Raw genomic sequence first — 20,632 nt, 5'->3', positions numbered from 1 at the left:
TCCTGCTGGGATGTCTGGCGGTACAGAGGTGAAGCGCAGAGAGAAAATAGAGATTCTCTTGTTTTCTTTCACCTCCTGCTTCTCTTCATCTTTCTTCTTCTGTCTGGTTTCATCAAATAATACGAATGAAAAGCATCAAAGCAGCTTTCAAAATGCACATTTTTCAAAACACACACAAGAAATTGACGTGTTTAAATCACTGCGACGCTGAAATGAGCAGTTTGGTTGACTCATGTGTTGCCTGTGATGTTTGCAGAAAGGAGGGATTGATTGTGTCTGGATTAAAGTGATGACTGTGTGATTTTAACTTTAATACGTTTTTACAACCAATCAAAATGAATCGAGTGCAGATTAAACTTTGATCAGATGTCCTGATCTGAAGCAGGAATAACTTTGGAGACAAAGTTCTTTCATTAACGCTGCATGAAGCACTTTGTTCAATGAAAAATGTTATTTTATTCAAACCTTTATTCAGTTTTCACGTCATGAAAAACAACGTAGCTATAAACTAGAGGCTGACTGATGCGGTTTATTATATTTTATATCTTCTCTCATCTCATTCTTGTCCCTCGTTCCCTCTGATATTTCCTCTCCTTTACTTCTTCTTCTCCTTCTCTTTTCCTCTCCTTCCCTCCTCTCCTTTACGTCCTGTTTCCTTTTTATCTCTACTTGTCTGTCTTCTCCTCCTTCTCTTTTCCTCTCCTTCCTCCTCTCCTTCCCTCCTCTCCTTTACTTCCTGTTTCCTTTTTATCTCTACTTGTCTGTCTTCTCCTCCTTCTCTTTTCCTCTCCTTTCCTCCTCTCCTTCCCTCCTCTCCTTCCCTCCTCTCCTTTGCTTCCTGTTTCCTTTTTATCTCTACTCGTCCTTCTCTTTTCCTCTCCTTCCCTCCTCTCCTTCCCTCCTCTCCATCCCTCCTCTCCTTCCCTCTCCTGCTGAATGTCAGACTAACCTTTGGCCCAGACATGAGGAGCGCTTGTTTTCTCTTATCTCGCAGGTGACATGCCCACTCCGCAGGGCTGTTAGGCGCGTGACAAGACCCTCGAACATCAAACGCACCGCGAGCAGTTCAAACACGGGGCTGCCTTCCAAAACGTTTCTCTGTAATTCTTCAGATACAAAGGCATGGTGCGCGAAAAGTCAGAACATCTCTGCTGATGTCACAGCTTTAACCTGATCCAACATGGAGGCTGCGAGGAGTCCGTCAGCTCGTTCTTCAGATCAATCAAGACGCCTTCTACATCCTTTTCGGACAAATCGTCTCGGCTCCTGGTCGCTGTCCAGCTGCTCCTGCATGAAACCCTGCGATGAAGCTTTCAGTTCACAAGGAGACGAGTCAGAATCATTTGTCTTCCTCAACAATCCTTCGTCAAATCTAAAACCCTGATTTCCAAACGTCACCTGTTCACAAAGTGTTGAACCTCGCTCCATCCTCGCTGTGAACCACTGAGCCTTTCAATCATGATGCTATCACCTGTTACCAATCAGCCTGTTTACCTGTGGAATGATCCAAACAGGTGTTTTTGGAGCGTTCCACATCTTTCCCAGTCTTTAGCTGCTCCTGTCAATCAAAAAATCAATGAAGCCGATGAGGTCGAACATTAAATATATTGACTTTGTGTTGTTTTCAGGTGAGTTTATGTCAGAGAGGATTAGCAGATTGTCGCGTTTATTGATGTTTCACACGGCGTTCCTGCTGCTTTGGAATCAGCGCTGTGCAGCAGAGACGCATATAAACGACGTCAGCCGGCTGATCGCTGCATGTGAGGTCAAGCAGAGCAAAACTCCTGCAGGTGTTCGGACACAGAGAAAATGAAAGACAGTGAAAACTAATAGAAATGTGGCGCAGGGAATTGATCGAGAAAACAGAGTGTGTGTGTGTGTGTGTGTGTGTGCGTGTGCGTGTGTGTTTGTGTGTGTGTGTGTGTGATGGAGAGTGTATACATGCGTCTTCATGCTTTCATGCACAGATTTATTGCGCTTGAGTGTGTGAGCATAATTTGTATATGTGCAGAGCCACCTGAGCTTGTGCTTGTGTGTGTGTGTGTGTGTGTGTGTGTGTGTGTGTGTGTGTGTGTGTGTGATAGAGACATACTGCAGAGTGCTTCTACCTGTAAATGTCAGGCAGCTGTCCTCTGCGTCTGACAGCTAAGAAATCAGCGGTAAATCAGGCCGGTAGCTCGGCTAAAGAGGTGATTAATAAACATGTCATCTGCATGTGTGTGTGTGTGCGAGTGTGTGTGTGAGCGTGAGACCCTCTGTACACCTTATTTACTTTAAGAGGAGGAGGGAAACATGACAGCAATGAAGAGGAGGGTGTCAATGGACAGAAAAAGGTGATGAGGAAGAGGTCACACCGCTGTTGATTTACAGTAACAGTGACAGGAAGTAGCCTGTTTAAAACAATAAAAGCATCTTATCTTGCACCTCTTAAATGAGGAGCAAAGAGCAGTTTTTCCTTTCCTTTTCTTTTTATTTGGCTGATTTCTCTGGAGGTTTATTTCCATCCTGTTGTTTCAGCTCTAATGAGAGCAGCCTGTCTGTCTGTCTGTCCGTCCGTCTGTCTCTGGACCCCCCCTGGAGACCAGAGCTGCAGTTCAGGACTCAGGACGCAGCTTTTTCGGTGTCGTTGTTAAAACAAAAAGAGAGATGCTGAAGCTTCGCCCTTCATCACACTTAGTGCTGCGACCGCGCCGCTCTCTAATGGAACTTCATCCATTTCAAATGACAGAATCCATTACGGCCGCATGCGCCGCTCCGCAACGCAAGTGTTGCAGCCACTGGATTTATTCTTGTTATTTGCTGATAATGTGTGCAAACTAAACCGAGCCACATTTTTTTCCCCTCCCTCTCAGGCTGATGAGTAACTCGAGAAGGTGTGCTGGATGTTTAAGAGAAAACACAAATAAATGTAACAATTACCATCATTAAAGGAATAATTATTACAGTTTGTGCAAGAAATAAACGTAGAAAAGCTCCTCATCGATGCACGTAATCACGTCCTGTGTTAAACTCATGCCGGGTGCAGGATAATACCTAAAGCTCCCAAAACATTACTGGAATGATACAAAGAAACGGTTTGATCGTGCAAACTGTCCAACATGACAGCAGACGAGACGGGATGAGGCGAGAGTTCACCTGGAACAACAAGCACAGAAACATGAAGGCTTCACCCTGCTCTTAAAAATATTTCAATATATATTCCGAATTTTTTTTGGTCTCGTCACCGTCTCAATTATTTTATACTATTTGAAAAGTTTTATTAAATGATATTATTGAGATTATTGAATCAGAATAAATGATATATTGGAAAGTATATTATAATGCAGTATTGCCTTTCAAAGCCGATAGACGTTATAACATCATGTCACACTTCCTGTCTCTGTTTGTCTGTTGGGTCATTTTTGTTTTGGTCTTAAACTTGAATTCACTGATGCAAAATGATGAGCAGGTAAACAGTGTTCGAGAGACAAATCAGCAGTTACGTAACATGCTGAGATGTCGGCAAAGATTTGCTAAATAAAGTTGTTTTAAAGATAAACTCAGCTGCTAAATTGATCGTGCAGCTGGAAAATAATGTTCTGATGGTAGACGGGTTGTTGGACGGTTTGTTTGGCGATAAAAGATGATGTTTGTGCTGTGTGTGTGTGTGTGTGTGTGTGTGTGTGTTTAAAATTACATTGGGGTTCTTCAGGGATTTAGTTTTGCAGGTAGTAGTACTGTATGTTTGGATGCTGCAGCAGATGTGCACAGGTTGTCTTGTGTATTTAAATTTCTCCTCGCACTGATTTGCTTATGTACAAATATATGCGTAGACATCAAACCGGTGTAGCCTGCGTGCTTGCACATGTCAGAGTGGATGAGTCGGGACAGAGCTGGATAAAAAGCTTTAGAATGAACCGCCACTTCCTCCTCCAGCAAAGTACAGAATGACCTGAAACAGCTGATTACTGCTGATCAAACCTGCTGCTGTGCTGTTTTCACTTGTGTGCACTTTTGTAGCATTTGGCAAATGAGAGACGCATGCAGACTAACAGTGTGTGTGTTTGTGTGTGTGCATGTGTGTGTGTGTGCGCTGCCTGTCTGTCACCGCCTGCAGAAGATAAAGCTTCATGTCGAGCGAGAAGACGTCAGCAGCTCGTTACGTCTGATCGTGTCAGTAAACGTTGCTTTAATCCTCCCAGAACATTAAATATTAGACTTTGTTTAAAATCTCGGCTGTCAGTTATTTCTCTGCCGCAGTACAAACTTCGGCTCGCTGATCCTTTATTTGAGCAGGTGACAGCAGACCTGAGAGGATTCAAGAGACAAGAGAAGAATCAGTCACCAGCAAACGAAGAGAAACAGGGAAAAAAAAAGCTTTGACAAGCAGTTAAAGCATCATTGTTTTAAAAATGATCACAGAGGATAGAAAAAGTCAGAGAGAAAAGCAGAAATCAGCTGTTTTTCATGGGCATCTGCTCATTGTGACGTTAGTGCACATCACAAAAGGTCCAGTGATCTTTATGTCCTGTAAAAAACCAACATGAACAACAGTGAGGCTGATAAACAAACACACCTGGACCTGGACCTGGACCTGGACACGTCCAAGTCGACTCAATGCTGTCATCCAAAATTGTCCTTTTTTCCTAGAAATGTCTTCATTGTCCAAACAAATCACACACTTTTTAAAACTCTGTTATTATTGTCTTCAATGTTCTGAAATGTCTTCACCTTGTAAAATTATGTCACTTTTCCAAAAATGTCCAACAATAGCTTTGTCCTCAATGTCTCCACTGTCCAAAATGTCCTCAACTCTAACATCTAAAACTCAAATTAGACCTCACAAAGCCGGCTGAAGAACACACACACACACACACACACACACACACACGCTGTTCTGTGTTTCTGAAGGGATTTAGTGTCGGAGTTAAAACCCTCCTCTAGCTTTACTGCTGCACTGGAGCAAGACTGACCGGCTAAACCTGGACCAAAACATCCCAACCGGCTGGAGACAAAGTGTGTGTCCATGTGTAGGTGTGTGTTATGTGTGTGTGTTATGTGTGTGTGTGTGTGTGTACCGCAGGGTGTGGATTTGACCCTGCCCTGGAAGTGTTTGAACATTCTCATAACAAACGGAGTGGTTACAGCTAGTAAACAGGGGAGCAGGAGTGTGTGTGTGTTTGTGTGTGTGTGTGTGTGTGTGTGTGTGTGTGTGTGTGTGCGCGTGTGCGTGTGCGTGTGCGTGTGTGTGTGTCGTTGGTGCTGCTCGCTAAACTGACACATTTTCAATCACATGGTTTATTCCGGGGAAATTGTCGAAAAAGAGGGAAAAGGGCAGATTTCTGCAGCTCTGTGGGCTACAATGGGACAAGCCAGGATTAGTTTTTCACTTTGTACGTGTGTGTGTGCGTGTGTGTGCGTGTGTGTGCGTGTGTGTGTGTGTGTGTGTGTATTCTAAGACAATGCCCTGGTAGCCAATTTGTAATATATAGTCGGCCTTGAAAAATGGCCCAGATCTCCCCTTCGCTGTCTGCAATTTAGCTCTGCCGGCGCCCGGCAATACCCATTGTACTGCCTCCCACCACTGCCATTTTGTCCTGATGGAGTGTGTGTTTGTGCCTTGTGTGTGCGTGTGTGTGTGTTTGTTTACTTGCTTATGTGCATCTCAGTGTGCATTTACCCATGAGTCTGTCTTTTTGTGTGTATGTCGGCGTGAGCAAGCAAGCGACTGTGTTTATACTCAGGTTATTGAATTTCTGCTAGTGTGTGTGTGTGTGTGTGTGTGTGTGTGTCTACAGTTGTACTGTTTATTTAATGTGTGTATAGTGGATTTTCTCTGTGTGTGTGTGTGTGTGTGTGTTTGATGCAGTGCAGTTACTCGTCCACTTTCCAAAATGACAGCGAGACACCTGAAGGCATCAATCTGGAACTAATGGACAGACTGCTGAGAAAGAGAGAGAGAGTGAGAGAAGGGAGGGATGATGATGGCAGGGTGAAGAGGCAAAGAAAGAAGGATTTAAGGATGTAAGGCAGAAGGAGAGAGGAAGGAATGATTTGTTAAAAGAGAAAGAGGGATGGACAGTGGCATGAGAGAAAAAGTGATATAAGGAGGGATGGAGGCAAAGGAAAAAGGGAGAGATGAAAGAAGGATTTAAGGATGTGAGACAGAGTGAGAGCAGCAAGTCAATTTAAGGATGGGAGAGAGGGAATGAAGTGGAAAGAGAGGAAAATGGAGAGATAGAGAAAGGCGGGAGACTGATCAGGATGGAGGGAATAAACAGGGAAAGGATGGAGAGAAGATTTAAAGCTGGGAAAGAGGGAGAGACAGGATGGCAGGAAGGAGATGGATGGAGGTAGGGAAAAGCAGGGATGAAAGGATGATTTAAAGACGGGACGACTGGAGAGTGAAGGAGTAAGATGTAAAGAAAGAGGAAAAGAGAGAGAGAGAAAGGGAAAAGCAGAAGGAAGTGGAATGAGGAAAGGAAGGAAGGGAGAAGGGAGGAGAAAATAGAGGTATAAGGACAGGAGGAGAGAGTGATAGAAAAAGATGTAAAGAGAGGATAAATAGAGAAAGAGGATGGCGTGATGAAAGAAAGATGAAGGCAAAAAAAAGAAGGAAGAGGGAAAAGTGCCAAAGACTGTAAGGAGGGAGAAAGGAAAAGATGGAGGGATGATGAGGTCGGGGGGGTGTTGGGAAGGGGGAGGAAATGAAAGGTAGACGTAGAGAGAGAGAGAGGATAGAAAGTGATAAGAAAATAGAAATGAAAAGAAAAGAAACAGTAAAAAGAGAGAAAGAAGAGACGTGATTGGTGGCCTCATGAAGCTGCAGATAGAGATCATGTTCTGTTAATGTGTGTGTGTGTGTGTGCGCGCGTGCGTGTGTGCGCGCGTGTGTGTGACTGACCAATGAAAAGCCACTGCAGATAAATAGCTGAACTTCTTCACGTCACTGTACGTGTCTGTCTGAGATCAGTACAAACTGCTCATGTGGTTTTATTGGTGATGTCATAATAGCGGTGATGTCATAACAGCAGCTCTGCATTGAACAGGAAGTGAGGCGTGTTTATGTTGTAGGTGTTCCTTCTTATTTAATTAAAATGTGCTGACATTCTAATACTTTTATTACCACTGTTGTGATTTGTCAAATGGTGGCAAACGTGTTCCTAAACATCCTTTTATCTCCGTGTTTGGTCTCCTCCAACTCCTGAGAACAGTCTCCTCAGTCTCCTCAGCTGCTCGGTGCTCCGGGTTCTTCACCAGCTGGCTAACAGAGACTAAACTGCTAGCAACAATTGTCTTCGCCAGTTTTTCAATACAAGTGAAACCTTTCACATTATTGAACATGTTGATTAGTGGAGCAGATGGTGATGCACACACACATACACGTGTTTGTCTATGTACGTGTCTGAAATGTTGATGTTAAACACAGTCCAACAACGGAAGAGATCAAACCTGAGGTCCAGACGTGGGACAGTCTGACGTCATGATGTGACACTGATCAGCCCTGAGGCTCAGATACAGTAAATACTTGTAATAACGCTCGAGTTTGTGCTACGTGGACCGAACGCTGATGCGATCACTCCTGAGTCGAATCAGACTCTCCGTCTCTGGAAACCTGTTTAAACCCTGTTGTGTAATCAGCAAAGTACGTCGACCTCGGCGAGAACAGACCTCTGCTCGCAGATGGCTGCTTTCTTTTTATCTTGTTTTTGTTCGTCTTCCACGGCGGCGATACGTTTCCTAGTCATGCATCAAGAGATCAAATCTAAAAGTAATACAATCTCTGCGCTTACATCTCGGCGGTTTAATTCGAAAACCGACTCTCTGCCTTCTCCCGTAGCTTTAAAAGTGAAATAAGTTATGCCGGCGGTGCCCTCGCTTCACCCTCTGACAAGAACAATAGCGGCCGGCTCGCCTCAGAAAACTGTGTTTTACAATAATACTCGTCCACAAAGCAAGACCGACAATGTCAATGGTTTTATGGTGCGCTACACAGTGCGGCTAATGTTCTCCTGCAAGCCAGCATCGCTCCGCTGCCTCTCCCTCGCTCTCTCCTCCTCCCTGTCTCTCCCGGTGTCTCTCGCCCTCTCTCCGCCTCCTGTTTTTTTTCCTCCTCTCTTTTATTCTCCTCGGCTCTCCCTCGCTCCCTCTCTCCGTATGAAAAATCCATTCCGGCATGGGTTTTGACAGGCTGTCTTTGGTGGGTGTGTAAAATTCGAATAATTCACTGTGCATAGACAGTCACTCTGGGGCTGCTTTGTATTTTGTATTTGACTCCGTGTCACTTCGAGTCCCAGTCGGCAGGGTTTAGCTTTCCAGAAAAAAAACAAAAAAAACAAACTGGAGGGTTTGTGTGTGTGTGTGTGTGTGCGTGCGTGCGTGCGTGCGTGCGTGCGTGCGGCAGGTACATGTCGGACCCTTTTACCGGCCGGAAAGAGGTTTTTTTTTTTTTTTAGCATTCTGATGAGTAGCAGAGTTTTGTTCATGGACAAAAGAAAATAGTTTTGTGTCATTGCCTCCTTTAATAGAAGTTCAGTGTGGTTTAAAAAGCAGACATCCGAGTTTTATCAAACACTTTTACTCTCTTGTTTCTCCTTAAGTGGCTCTGAAGGTCCAGTGTGTCGGACTTATAAAAGCATGTAGACCCTCTCTGGAGTCAGTGTCTGGTTTGTCCCTTCTGGGCTCCTGTAGAAAGATGGTGGACTCTGTGGAGGAGGAGCTGCTCCTTCTGTGCATATAAAGACTCATTCTAAGCTCTTATTTTCAGGTGATTACACACTAATGAAAACATGATGAATATGATCTTCCATATCTGCCAGTTGATCCCGTTAATCCTGCACACTGAACCTTTGAGGCTGTTAAATCATCTTCTTCCATCTCAATAATTTTCTGTGTGAGTTTGCTTCTGAAGCTTCATGATGTTTACACTGAATAGAATGAAAACCAAGATTCATCTGTTTAATAATGCGTCACTCACTCATCAACCTGAGATAATGAGGCTGTAAAGGACCACCGCTGTGTGTTTTAACACATGCTGCGTCCGTTGGTTTCCATTCATTCTGTATGGTATGAAAATCAATCAGCTTGTGTACTCTATCATAACGAACGTCAAGTCTGCTTGTGCTTTTGTCAGAGTCACATTAATGTTGCATGGTGGTGGGGGTTTAAGGGGTACTCTAGTGATGTCTGGGGCCTTAAGAGACAGATTAATGACGAAGTGGTCAAATCCTGAGGCCTTGTCTTGTAAAAGGGGTCAGGTCGTCCCCCAGAGGAGGGGAACTGGAAGTCCATGTGTCGTCCACTGTGGCGCTCTGCACCTAATGAGCACTCAAAGGCGACAGGATACAGGTTTATGGAGTGCAGCATCTGGAGGAACCGGGTGCACTAACTTTATCATGCGTCATTTTCTACACATTTCGTCAGCCTGGAATTTCAAATAAAGTTCTGTGGGTTTGAATCATGTTTGGTTGCGCAGACAGGGCTTTGACTGACTGGCCCACCTTGTTCAGTCAGGTATCAGGGTGCTGGTTTGGGTTCATGTCGCTGTTTGTGATTTCATAGTGATTTAGTGAAGGATGTTTAACACGTTAGACAGATCACGAAGGTTTTTCTTCTTCTTCTTTTGATCCACTGAGCTAAAGATGCCCAATTGTTCATCATTTTCCACGAGGCTGCAGCCAAATGATCATTTATTGCTTGTCTTACTATATTTTGCTGCAGCTTCTTTTATATTATGCTCTATAATTGGTTGCAAACATTGCATTTTGATGTATATAATTCATTTTATCCCTTTTAGCTTCTTGTTTTATCTCTTTGATATTGTTTTCCTCCTCCATGTTTTCTTCCTCACTTTTATTCATCACCATCTTTTCTCTCTTTGACTCCCTCTTCCTCCTCCTCCTCCTCCTCTTCTTCTCCTGCTGGTTGTTTCTTATGGCTGTCGTTAAAGAACCTCTTCACGTTTCTTTGTGTGTTTCACAGTGACCCCTACTGGGAGCGGCCGGCTAATGCAGGCAGCTGCTCCGCCGCCCGGCCCAAGACCCTTCACCTGGCCGGCCAGCAGCATACCTCCTCACCATGGTAACGTTTGTGTGCGCTCCTAGTAGCAGTAGTAGTAGTAGTAGTAGAACGTAGTAGTGGTAGTAGTGTGTGTTTGTGTGTGTGTGGTTTGTTGGATGTGAGCAGTGTGAAGGGTTCGCTGAACCGTTTGTGTTGTTGTTGATCTGAATTATGTTCTGGAACGCGTCCAGAGTCAAAACTGTGGAGAGTTTTCTTGCATTTCTTTAAGGAAGCATGTTAAATATCAAGATTAATCAATGGAATCAAGAAGAAACTCTCTTCAAATGGAGGGAGAGGAAGTATCACTCTGCTTATAGATGAAGACTGTTTGCAGGGTGAGGACATTCTTAGCATGAAGATGGAAACCTTGGAAGGACACTTTGTGAGTAGTGTGATGGTGTCGTTCCGTCCTCCTGGAGTCCTTTCCTTTCAGAAGGATTTCCAGTACCCACGAGCTGCAGTTTAACTTGCTGCGGCGTGTTTTGATTGATCCTTTGGGCTGCCCACCCAGCTAAGAGTTCCTTTTCTGCGCGTGGTCGTCGATCCTGACGTGTTTGGTCCACCGTCAAGGATTTCAGTTCACCGTTAAAAGACTGAACGAAGATGGCGGACTCAAACACAGCTGGGCAACTAACCAGATAACCTTCAGGTCTGTCACGTGTCAGTGGACACGGAGACAGACATCATCAGTTTAAACTGCTGTTTGTATAATTGTAAATGACATCTGATGTCTGCGTGCAGCACAGTCAGTCTCACCTTGTAGTCATACTTTAGTGAAAGTGGAGATGATCGTGATGAGGGTAATCTGGTGTTAATGCCGCCTGTACGACTGACTGGACGGTGTGTTCAAGTGCTTCGTTACCAACACGTCACAGCAGATTGTCTGTATCTGTGTGTGTGTGTGTGTGTGTGTGTGTGTGTGTCGACTCGTATGCAGTCTGCAGCCTTGATTGCAGCTTTTGTAAGAAGCCGCCATAAAATCGTATTGTTGCTCTTCAATCCGTCATCCCTCCCTCCTCTCTCTTCCTGTTTCTCCTCCTCTCTCCTGCTCCCTCTTTCTTTACCTTTCTCTCCTTCCCCACCTCCTCCTCCTCCTCCTCAGAGGTCTTTGTCAGTAAACAGAGAGAAGAAGGGAGATGACACCAGGAAGTGAACTGAGGCCTGATGCATTGTGGTTGATGCTGCGCTGTGTGTGTGTGTGTGTGTGTGTGTGTGTGTGTGTGTGTGTGCGTGTGTGTGTGGTGGATTACAGTAGTGGAGAATAAAGGGGGGATTTGTGTCAGAATCAGGCGGAGGGCTGAAAGGAGGCGGCAGTTAATACCTCATTATAGGACGAGCTTCGCACCACGCAGGTCGTATACAAACACACACACACACATTCTGAGAGTTCAGGCCTTTTACACACATCTGATGCACTCGAGACCTGGTGTGCTGTGACGGTGTGAGTGACGAGTCGAGACCAGTTAAAAACACCTGTTATATTCAGGTAAGCTAAACTCGGCTCATCTGAAATCTGCATTTCAATAACCACATTCCTCACAGTGAAATACAGTCCTCCCTGCGTATACAGGTGTAAGTGTTTCGTCTAAAAGAACCAGTTGTGAACCACGTTAAGCGCAGGTTTGACATTTTGCATCACAGCAGGTCTCACCCCGTTTTTATTACAGGCAGGAGTTTGAAAGGTTGAGCAGAAGCTACAGAGAGAAATAAAGACAGTTCCATGTAGTAAAAGCAGTCAGGCTGCAGGAAATGTCAGCGCGTGTAAAACTTTGACTTTTTTAAGCAACAGATTATAAACTCAGTTTGGACTTTGGACGTCGGCAGTTCATCGCTGCTCTGTCACATTCATGTGAGCAAAGTGCAGCGAAGGGGCGTTTACTGTGCTCCTGTGACAGTTATGACGGCTGACAATGACAGCGACAGTTAAATAAAACAACTGTGGAGCCAAAGTGCAGTAAAATGAAGGATTTTACTGCCGCATGAATGCACCACTTCAGCCTGTTGAATGCGATTGGAGAAGCTGCTGGTGTTTATTGTGAAATAACCTCCAACCGTCTCCTCTGTCATGTTCACTGACCGCAGGAACAAAACGTTCCGCTGTCTTTAAAATCCTCCTCCACGTTAGCGGTTAGTTCCACCGGTCACTTATCCGCTAATGAGTCTGACGCGTTGTTGCTGTTGCTATGGTTACCCGCTGCCGATTCAGAACGGCGATCTGAACTGTGTTTGAGGTGAACACGCATATGGTTTTAACAGACTCCCACCAGCCAATCAGAAGCAAGTGTTCAACAAACTCTATGTTTAATGATTTTCCTCGGTTTTTGTGTGTGTCAGAATGTGTCAGGGTGTGTGTGTGTGTGTGTGCGCCTCATCTACTCTTGCTGGCTGTATTTCTATAGCATGAGTGTGTAGGTGTGTGTGTGTGTGTCTAGAAGGTGAAATTGAGATAAATGGTGGAGGAGCTGGGTGGCCACAGAGGCCCCTGATATACAGTCCACCTGTCTACTCTGCTTACAGCTGTGTGTGTGTGTGCGTGCACGTGCGTGCGTGTGTGTGTACGACCATGCATGAACATGTAAAGGTGTCTTTGGGTTTGTATCAGAGTGTGTGTGTTGCCTCTGTGTGTATTTACATGCACACCTCTGCCTGAGCAGATTACCTGTGATTCCTTTATTTTGTGTGGACGTTGCTGCTGTAGATGTGTGTGTGTGTGTGTGTGTGTGTGTGTGTGTGTGTGTGCGCATGCGTGCGTGTTAGCAGAGTGGTTGTAAAGTAAAAGAGACAGATGTAGCAGGGAGAGCTCGCCCACTGCAGCCCTGCTCACTTTCCCTCTGTACAACACACACAAACACATAGAAACACACACATACACACTGCGGGGGGCTGCTGTTAGTCAAATAGTGTGTGTGTGGGGGGAATGGAGGGGCTAGAGAGAGGAGTTTGCTGGTGTAGGGAGAAAGATGAAGGGAGGAGGCGTCATTCATCTGAACAAACAGGATCTCCGTCAGTGAAGAACGAGTCACATCAGCATTCCTCCGTCAGCAGGATGAAGACGCAACAAACTGCAGGACCGAAGTCGTTTCAGCAAGTACTCCGAAACAACATGTCAGCTGGCGTAAAGCAGGAAGCGCTGCTTCAGGAGGTCGGCTTATTTCCTGTTTCTGGCTGGAAGCGATCCGAACCTCACGCGTAGCTGCGTCTATCAGAAGATGCTTTTATTTTGGAAAGGTGCTTTATTTTGGAAGGCACAGACGAAGTAACTCATCCTGCCTGCGAAGATGTCAGAGATCTGATTTTCAGTCGATGTCTGTCATCAACGATCAGATTGTATTGATCAATACAATCCCTTCTTACTGCTCTCCTTCAATTCTTTACCCTCTCCTCTCCTCCCCATCTGCCTTTCTCCTCTCTCCACCTTTGTGCTTTTGCTCCTCCTCTCCTTCTCCTTCGCTCTTAGCCTTACGTTTCTCCTCCTTTCTAAATCTCATTCCCAGCCTTGTTTTTTCTCCATTTCTCTCTTTCATCTTTACCTTATTTCTCCTCCCAGCTTTCTCTTTCCTTCCTCCTTTATCCCTCCTTTATCCCTTCTTTATCCCTCCTTTTCTCCATTAAAAGTCATCTCTTTCCTTTCCTTTTCTTCACACCTACCACTTGTTTCTTGTTTACCTTTGGTTTCCTCCTTCCTTCATCACTTCCTTCCTTTGTTCACATTTTTTCCTTTGCTGCTCTTCCTTTCTTCTCTAATTCTCCCTGACATCTCCTTTCCTCCTCCCCTCCTCGCATTCTCCCCTCTGTCTTTCTGTATTTAACTCTATCTCACTTTTTCTCGCTTTCTTTCCTTCCTCCATCCCGTCTTTTCTTTTTGACTTCATCACATCCTTCATTCCTTCCTGTTTTTCGCTTTAACATTTTTTCTTCTTTCTTGTCTGTCTTTGATTTTCTTTTTTTCTCTCTTTCCTACTTTTACTTCCTCCTGTCATATCCTTCCTTCCTTCCTTTCCTCTGTCCAGTTCACCTTTCTTCTCTCTCCTCTCTCTCCCTTCTCTCCGCTCTCTCTCTCCTCCCTCATTCTCCCTCTCCCTCTCCCTCTCTCTCCCTCCCCCTCCCCTCTCTCCCTCTCTCTCTCTCTCTTTCCCTCTCTCCCACTCTCTCTCTCCATTCTCTCTCCTCTCTCTCTCCCTCTCTCCCCTCTCTGTCTCCCTCTTTCCCCTCTCCCTCTCTCCCCTCTCTCTCTCCCCTCCCCCCCCCCTCTCTCTCTCCCCCTCTCTCTCTTCTCTCTCCGCTCTCTCCCCTCTCCTCTCCCCCTCTGTCTCTCTCCCCTCTCCCCCTCTGTCTTCTCCCCTCCCTCCCCTCTCTCTCCCTCTCTCCCCTCTGTCTCTCCCCTCTCTCTCCTCTCTCCCCTCTCTCTCCTCTCTCTCTCCCCTCTGTCTCTCCCCTCTCTCCCCTCTCTCCTCTCCTCTCCCCCTCTGTCTCTCTCCCCTCTGTCTCTCTTACTCTCTCCCCTCTCTCCCTCTCTCCTCTCCTCTCTCTCTCCCTCTCTGTCTCTCTCTCTCTCTGAACGTGGGTTTGATGGCGGAGGTGTGATGTGTTCAGATGTGTTTTTTTTCCCTCTCCCATGTCGCATGAGTCGACTCCTGGCGTGTCGCTGACTTTGTTCAACTTTCTCTCTTTGATGCCACACTTCCTCTCTCACCTCGCCTTTCTTTTCTAACCTACTTTCCATCTTCCTTCCAAAAAAAAAACAATATAGATTCTTCTTCTCTCCATCTGTGTGTGTTTTTATTTCGGAGAGAGCGCCCTGAATTCAATAATTTAACCTTTTCTCTTATTTTGTCTTTTATTTCTCTATATTTTATCATCTACCTGTGTCTTTGTCTGCCAGACATGTTAATAATGGATTGTATAGATTTAGACAGGGAGAAGTGTGTGTGTGTGTGCGTGTGTGTGTGTGTGCGTGTGTGCAGATCTTTTGATGTCGTGAAGTGATGTTTGTAGTCCACAAGCATTGATCTTGAGGCCCATCTGTCTGATTGCCACTGAAATCAACAGTCAGAATGTTTGATGAGGTTTGCTTGAAAGAAATCAGCAGGATGAGTTTTAGCTAATATCACCTGAAACCTTGTTTACCTTCAGGAAGTCCTTCAGTAGCCGGCTCAGGGTTGTTCCTGTGTCTGTCAGCAGAACCACTTGTTTCCCTGGTAGTTCTTATATGGGACGGTCCTGAACTTATTTAGTCTTTGAAAGTTCCATTCATCTACTCATTTTCCCAGAATCCTCTACAAAGGCAGCCTGACCCTGCTGAGTTGGTTGCAGGAGGACTTTCTTCTGCTGGTTCTGGCTGGACCAACGTTCAGGACTTTGAATCTGCAGTCTGCAAACATGTTTGTTACCTTCACATCCTGCATTGTGTCACCGGTGATGAAGACCACAGTCTCTTCCTCACCTTAAAGGATAACTTTGGTTTTTTACAACCTGGACCTTATTTCTAGCATTAAATACGACCATTTACTCCCCCAGACAACTTTGGTGGCATTTGGAGTCGTTTTGAAGAAATTAGCCCCAGAGGAGCGGCGCGTATATCCGTATAATGCGAGTACTCGGGGCATCCATGCGCAGCCTCTATATAACGCATAATCTGCAGAAACTCGTTCATATTCCAATATTTTGTTCTGATATGCTGGTGCTATTCCCCTCTGAGCCGGCGGTCGGCTAGTTTAGCTGTAGTTTGGCACAGCTATGGTTCGTTATTGCGTATTCGTAGCCGACCGCCGCAGAGTCAGCCGTGTTGTGGCTGGCTGCTCGCAGCGCCCGGCGCTCGGTAATGACATCATCCACGTCAGAGGTAGTTGTCTAGAGACGCCGGGTGTTGATAACATGCCACCACGGGCTCAGAGGGGAACAGCACCAGCATATCAGAACTAAATATTGGAATATGAACGAGTTTCTGCAGATTATGCGTTATATAGAGGCTGCGCATGGATGCCCCGAGTACTCGCATTATACGGATATACGCGCCGCTCCTCTGGGGCTAATTTCTTCAAAACGACTCCAAATGCCACCAAAGTTGTCTGGGTGAGTAAATGGTCGTATTTAATGCTACAAATAAGGTCCAGGTTGTAAAAAACGAAAGTTATCCTTTAAAGAGCTTTTTAGCTTAGCATTTTAGCTCAATCATGCTCCCTTCACAAAGTGTGTTCAAAAGTTATGTGGAAAAACAGAAATAACTTCAATGAGCACATGACCTGGAATCAATTCAAATTTAATAAAGTGTTTTATCTATATTTAATTTACCAACTGAACAAAATGTATGTAGCGTCATAAACTGCCTGAACATAAATATGTTAATATTTATTTTTCTAGTTAATGGATATTGCAGTAAAATATGCTTTGACAGTGAATTTTTTGGCAGATTCGTTAGATGAGAAGATTTTCATTAATTAAAGTTTCCTCATTATTCCTCGTTAGTGGCAGCATGATATCGAGTATCTGAACTCGTGCAGCCTGATATTTCTTTTTTCTCCCAGCATAATACAGCTGCACAGAACATGCTGAGGCTACAGGACGCCTTAAAATCAGTGAGCGTGTTTTCTGTCTATTAGAAGAGTTACTTATTGAAGAAAACCCCCCCCTTTCTATTAACATTTTGTCTATTGTCTTGTGTCACACGAGTGCAGAGGAGTGTCGGCGTGCTGCTGCAGGAAGCTCCGGGTAACAGTTAGACGTCTCTGCAGGGAACGAGATCCTGAGGTTCAGGTTGTCATCAGCAGCACTTCGTCTCATAGCGTGTCCACAGCAGCCGGCTGCAGTCTGGATTTCACCGGAAACGCTTTCTGTCTCCGGCCTTTATGTTCCAGAACACACACAGGAGCCTGTCACGAACGCTGCATCACTCCTCATACCTGCAAATCCCTCGCCTCCTATCACAGCCGCATCAGCGCGATCCGCCCGTAAGTCATCTCTGACGCGTGACGCACCCGAGCGGCGGCGTGTGACGTGGCACGGTCCCAAACCGCTCTCAGAAAGGCTTGAGAGCGACGTCTGTTTTACTTTAGATCTCACCTGCAGCCTTCTCCCTCGTCTCTCTCTGATAACAGCTCCCTCCTCTCCTCGTCTATCCGTCCTCATAACTGCAAATCCCTCGCCTCATTGGACGGCTACCCACCTGTGGCGCCCGCAAAGAAATCCAGAGCAAACAGGCGCACCTTTTATTCCCACAACATATATTTATTTTGCCTTATTCCCGGGGTTTTGTTTACAGTGAAAAGACTCGACTTTCACCCCGTCTTCACCTGCCTGTGCTGCTGCTCGCTGTCGCCCGCGGCGCTTTTCCAGCATCGCCCGGGCTTGTTACTGCAGCGAGATCCCCCCCCCGAGGAAGACGGAGCGCTGGAGAGACGCTGCGCACATGAAATAAACCTGCTGTTTTGCTCCGTTTTGGCGCCTATAGATGTGTTTTAGACTGTTTTAACAGGAGAGGGGGGAGTTTCCCGGGCTGCTGTGGAGCACATTGTTGGCTTTAACAGTGAGGTCGTGAGAGGGAAATGGGACGTGGCCTCGTAGAACGTTTACTTCCTTAACTCGGGTTCATGTTCTACTGCGTGAAGGAAGAAGAATCCAGCTTTAGCTCCTGTACCTCAGTTTGAAGATGACTTTGACCCTCGTCCCTCTTCATCCTGTTTTAAATTCTGCTGCAGCTGAGAAAACTGAACCCAGGTCAGAACCTGTTGAATCATTTGTAGTTTTATACGGAGCCCCTAAAGTGTCATGAAGAAAAAAAAAACTATATCGTGCGCACGAAATACAAAATCGCATAATAAAATGACTATTTCACTGAACAATGAAAAAATACGAATATATGCTAAATAAAAGGCAACTAAAATATTAATCAAACGTGGTTAATGTGATTTCTGCTCCTGAACCTCAGCGCACTGACGGGCTGTGCGCCGTCACCTGCATCTTTACGCAGGATCAGCTGTCATCTGTGAGCGCGCGGTGTTTGTTCCAAAACGAACAAACTAAAATTAAATACATTTTAAATAAATGCTCATTAATTATTTTCAAGAGCCGCATCAGAGGGATGAAAGAGCCGCATGCGGCTCCGGAGCCGCGGGTTGCCGACCCCTGATCTAGTGGATGCATAACGCAACCCCAGACACCACAGTGCAGTAGTTTCTGTCTATGCGCCTTATAATGCGGTGCGCCCTATATATGAAGAAAGTTTTAAAATAGGCCATTCATTGAAGGTGCGCCTTATAATCCGGTGTCATGTTCATATTTTTTCTTTGTTCAGTGAAATAGTCATTTTATTATTAATGAGGTTCACAGCTGACTGCACGCCCCAGTAAAAGGATGACGGCACGCAGCGAGTGGAACGCCCTTTACACTTTTACCGCTGTTACTTCGGCCACACCCCCTGACTACGATAGCCCTAATTAACCAATATTGATCCATATAAAAGGCGCATCGGATTATAAGGCGCACTGTGGGTTTTTGAGAAAATTAAAGGCTTTTAGGTGCGCCTTATAGTGCGGAAAATACGGTAAATATTACAATCAGATTCAGTCGTGAACAGAGCCCGCTGTCTACTGTTGTTGCTACCTGTCTGTATAAATGAACAAGTGCATTAAATCGAGCGCATGTTTTAGTTTTTTTTTTCTTCATGACACTTTAGGGGCTCCGTAATTTTAACTAATTCCACATTAAGATGTTTGTTTTACTCGTTAGCTTCATAAATGAGGCTTTGTTGCTGCTGGAATTCCATTTAACTGAGCAGCACACGTATGAAATAAAGCTGCTCTCCAATCTGACGTCCTCGTTTCTTCTTCTGAGAGGACAGAAAAGAGTTTCACCGTCAGCCAGAATATTTGTTTTATTGCTGAAAATGAGATGCTGACAAAGAGACGATGATCCCCTCCGCTTCACCTCGTGTTCTGCTGCACGCAGCAACGTTCAGTCAGCTCCTTGTTTCCTGTCCTGCGTCTGTCCGTCCAGCTGCCGTCCGTCGGTCTTTTCTTTTAGATCATTCGTGTGACATTTTGTCTTTATTTGAGAGTTGACGGTGGAGACAGGCAGGACACGTGGGGGGAGACTGAGGTCTTACTGTGAAGACCTGAGACTGTCCACTGTAGCAAAGACAGAAGTAGACCGCAGCAGGTTCAGGTGAATGGACGAGACAGTCCACGCTGGTTTCTTTGAACTATGACCACCATAGTTCTCCAGCCTGAACCTCTTTTATTCACGATGACGAAGGTCACAAAACATCAACTCTGACCCTGGTTTTAGCCACAGATCAGGAAACTCGAACAGGAATCTGTGTCAGTGGTTTTAGAAGGCAGGGACAGACAGCGGTGTCCGGCAGGGACAGACAGCGGTGTCCGGCAGGGACAGACAGCGGTGTCCTGCAGGGACAGACAGCGGTGTCCTGCAGGGACAGACAGCGGTGTCCTGCAGGTCCACTTCACATTTTGTTGTTTCGTTTGGAGGATTTGTTGGAAGTTGATGCAAACAAAGTGTGCAACAACATCTCCAGAGAGACAACAGACAAACAACAGGAAGTCCAGGTTCCGGCCAATAGTCCCTCTGGTCTCTCTGGTCCCCCTCCGCTGTGCTTCTTCTTCGTCTTCTTCAGTGATTTGCTTTTCATTCCTGTAAATCAAAACGCTGCATGTTTTTTCACTTGAGCATATTTTAGAGTTCACAGTTCAGCTGCTTGAAATCGACCTCTGCTGTCGCTCTGTGAAGGTAAAGATGCTGTTTTCAGGTTCACCAGCAGACGGACAGTCGAATCGCTCGTTACATCTTTCGCTGAAAGCAGATTTTAAATGCTGAAAAGTTGCAGACTTACATGAATATAGACGTAAACTGCTGTCGTTTGATGCAAACTGAGGATTAAAGTCTTCATATCGTCCTCTTTGCTCCACCTGCTTGTTTTAAAGCAGTCGGACAGATAAGTGGCTTCAAACACACCAAAGCTGTTATTTCATCCCATTAAGAGCTGCGTGTGGACGGATTAAAACCTTTTTAAGAATTCAGACGGTTTGTCGAGGAACTGTAGATTTTCAATTAGTGCAAATTTATTAAAAAAACATGAAGGAAAAAAAGGAGAATCTGGTGTTTATGTTGAGGCTGCGATGGAGAGAAAGCCTGAAGCCACAGCTCAGACTCCACCTCCGATAGAAACCCTGTTAACTTCATTTACTCTGAGAGAGAGACAGAGACAGAGAGACAGGGAGGGGGGCAGACAGAGAGACGAGAGAGAGAGAGGGAGAGGGACAGACAAGAGAGAGAGCGAGATCGTTGAGAAAGGGAGAGACAGGGAGAGAGACACACAGAGAGACACGAGAGAGAGACAGGGAGGGGGGCAGACAAGAGAGAGAGAGAGACATGGAGAGGGACAGACACGGAGAGAGAGACAGGGAAAGGGACAGATGGACAAGAGAGGCAGAGACAGACAGAGAGACGAGAGAGAGAGGGAGAGGGACAGACAAGAGAGAGAGAGAGAGAGAGAGACAGGGAGAGGGAGTGGGACAGACACGAGAGAGAGAGAGAGATAGACAGGGAGAGGGAGAGGGACAGACAAGAGAGAGAGAGACAG

General features: G+C 45.6%; 1 protein-coding gene across 1 annotated transcript in view; it reads left to right on the top strand.

Annotated features, from left to right (window-relative positions):
• LOC121618663 (neuronal PAS domain-containing protein 3) overlaps positions 1-20,632 on the top strand; it is a 269,085-nt gene that overhangs the window by 63,993 nt on the left and 184,460 nt on the right. The window contains exon 2 of the mRNA XM_041954202.1: positions 9,961-10,059. Coding sequence (XP_041810136.1) covers positions 9,961-10,059 — 99 coding nt within the window. The remainder of the gene's footprint in view (positions 1-9,960; positions 10,060-20,632) is intronic.

Source organism: Chelmon rostratus, chromosome 15 (assembly GCF_017976325.1).
Source record: "Chelmon rostratus isolate fCheRos1 chromosome 15, fCheRos1.pri, whole genome shotgun sequence".
In the NCBI taxonomy this organism is placed as follows: domain Eukaryota; kingdom Metazoa; phylum Chordata; class Actinopteri; order Chaetodontiformes; family Chaetodontidae; genus Chelmon; species Chelmon rostratus.
The sequence above is the reverse complement of the archived record's forward strand: the minus strand, read 5'-3'. Positions and strand labels throughout refer to the sequence as shown.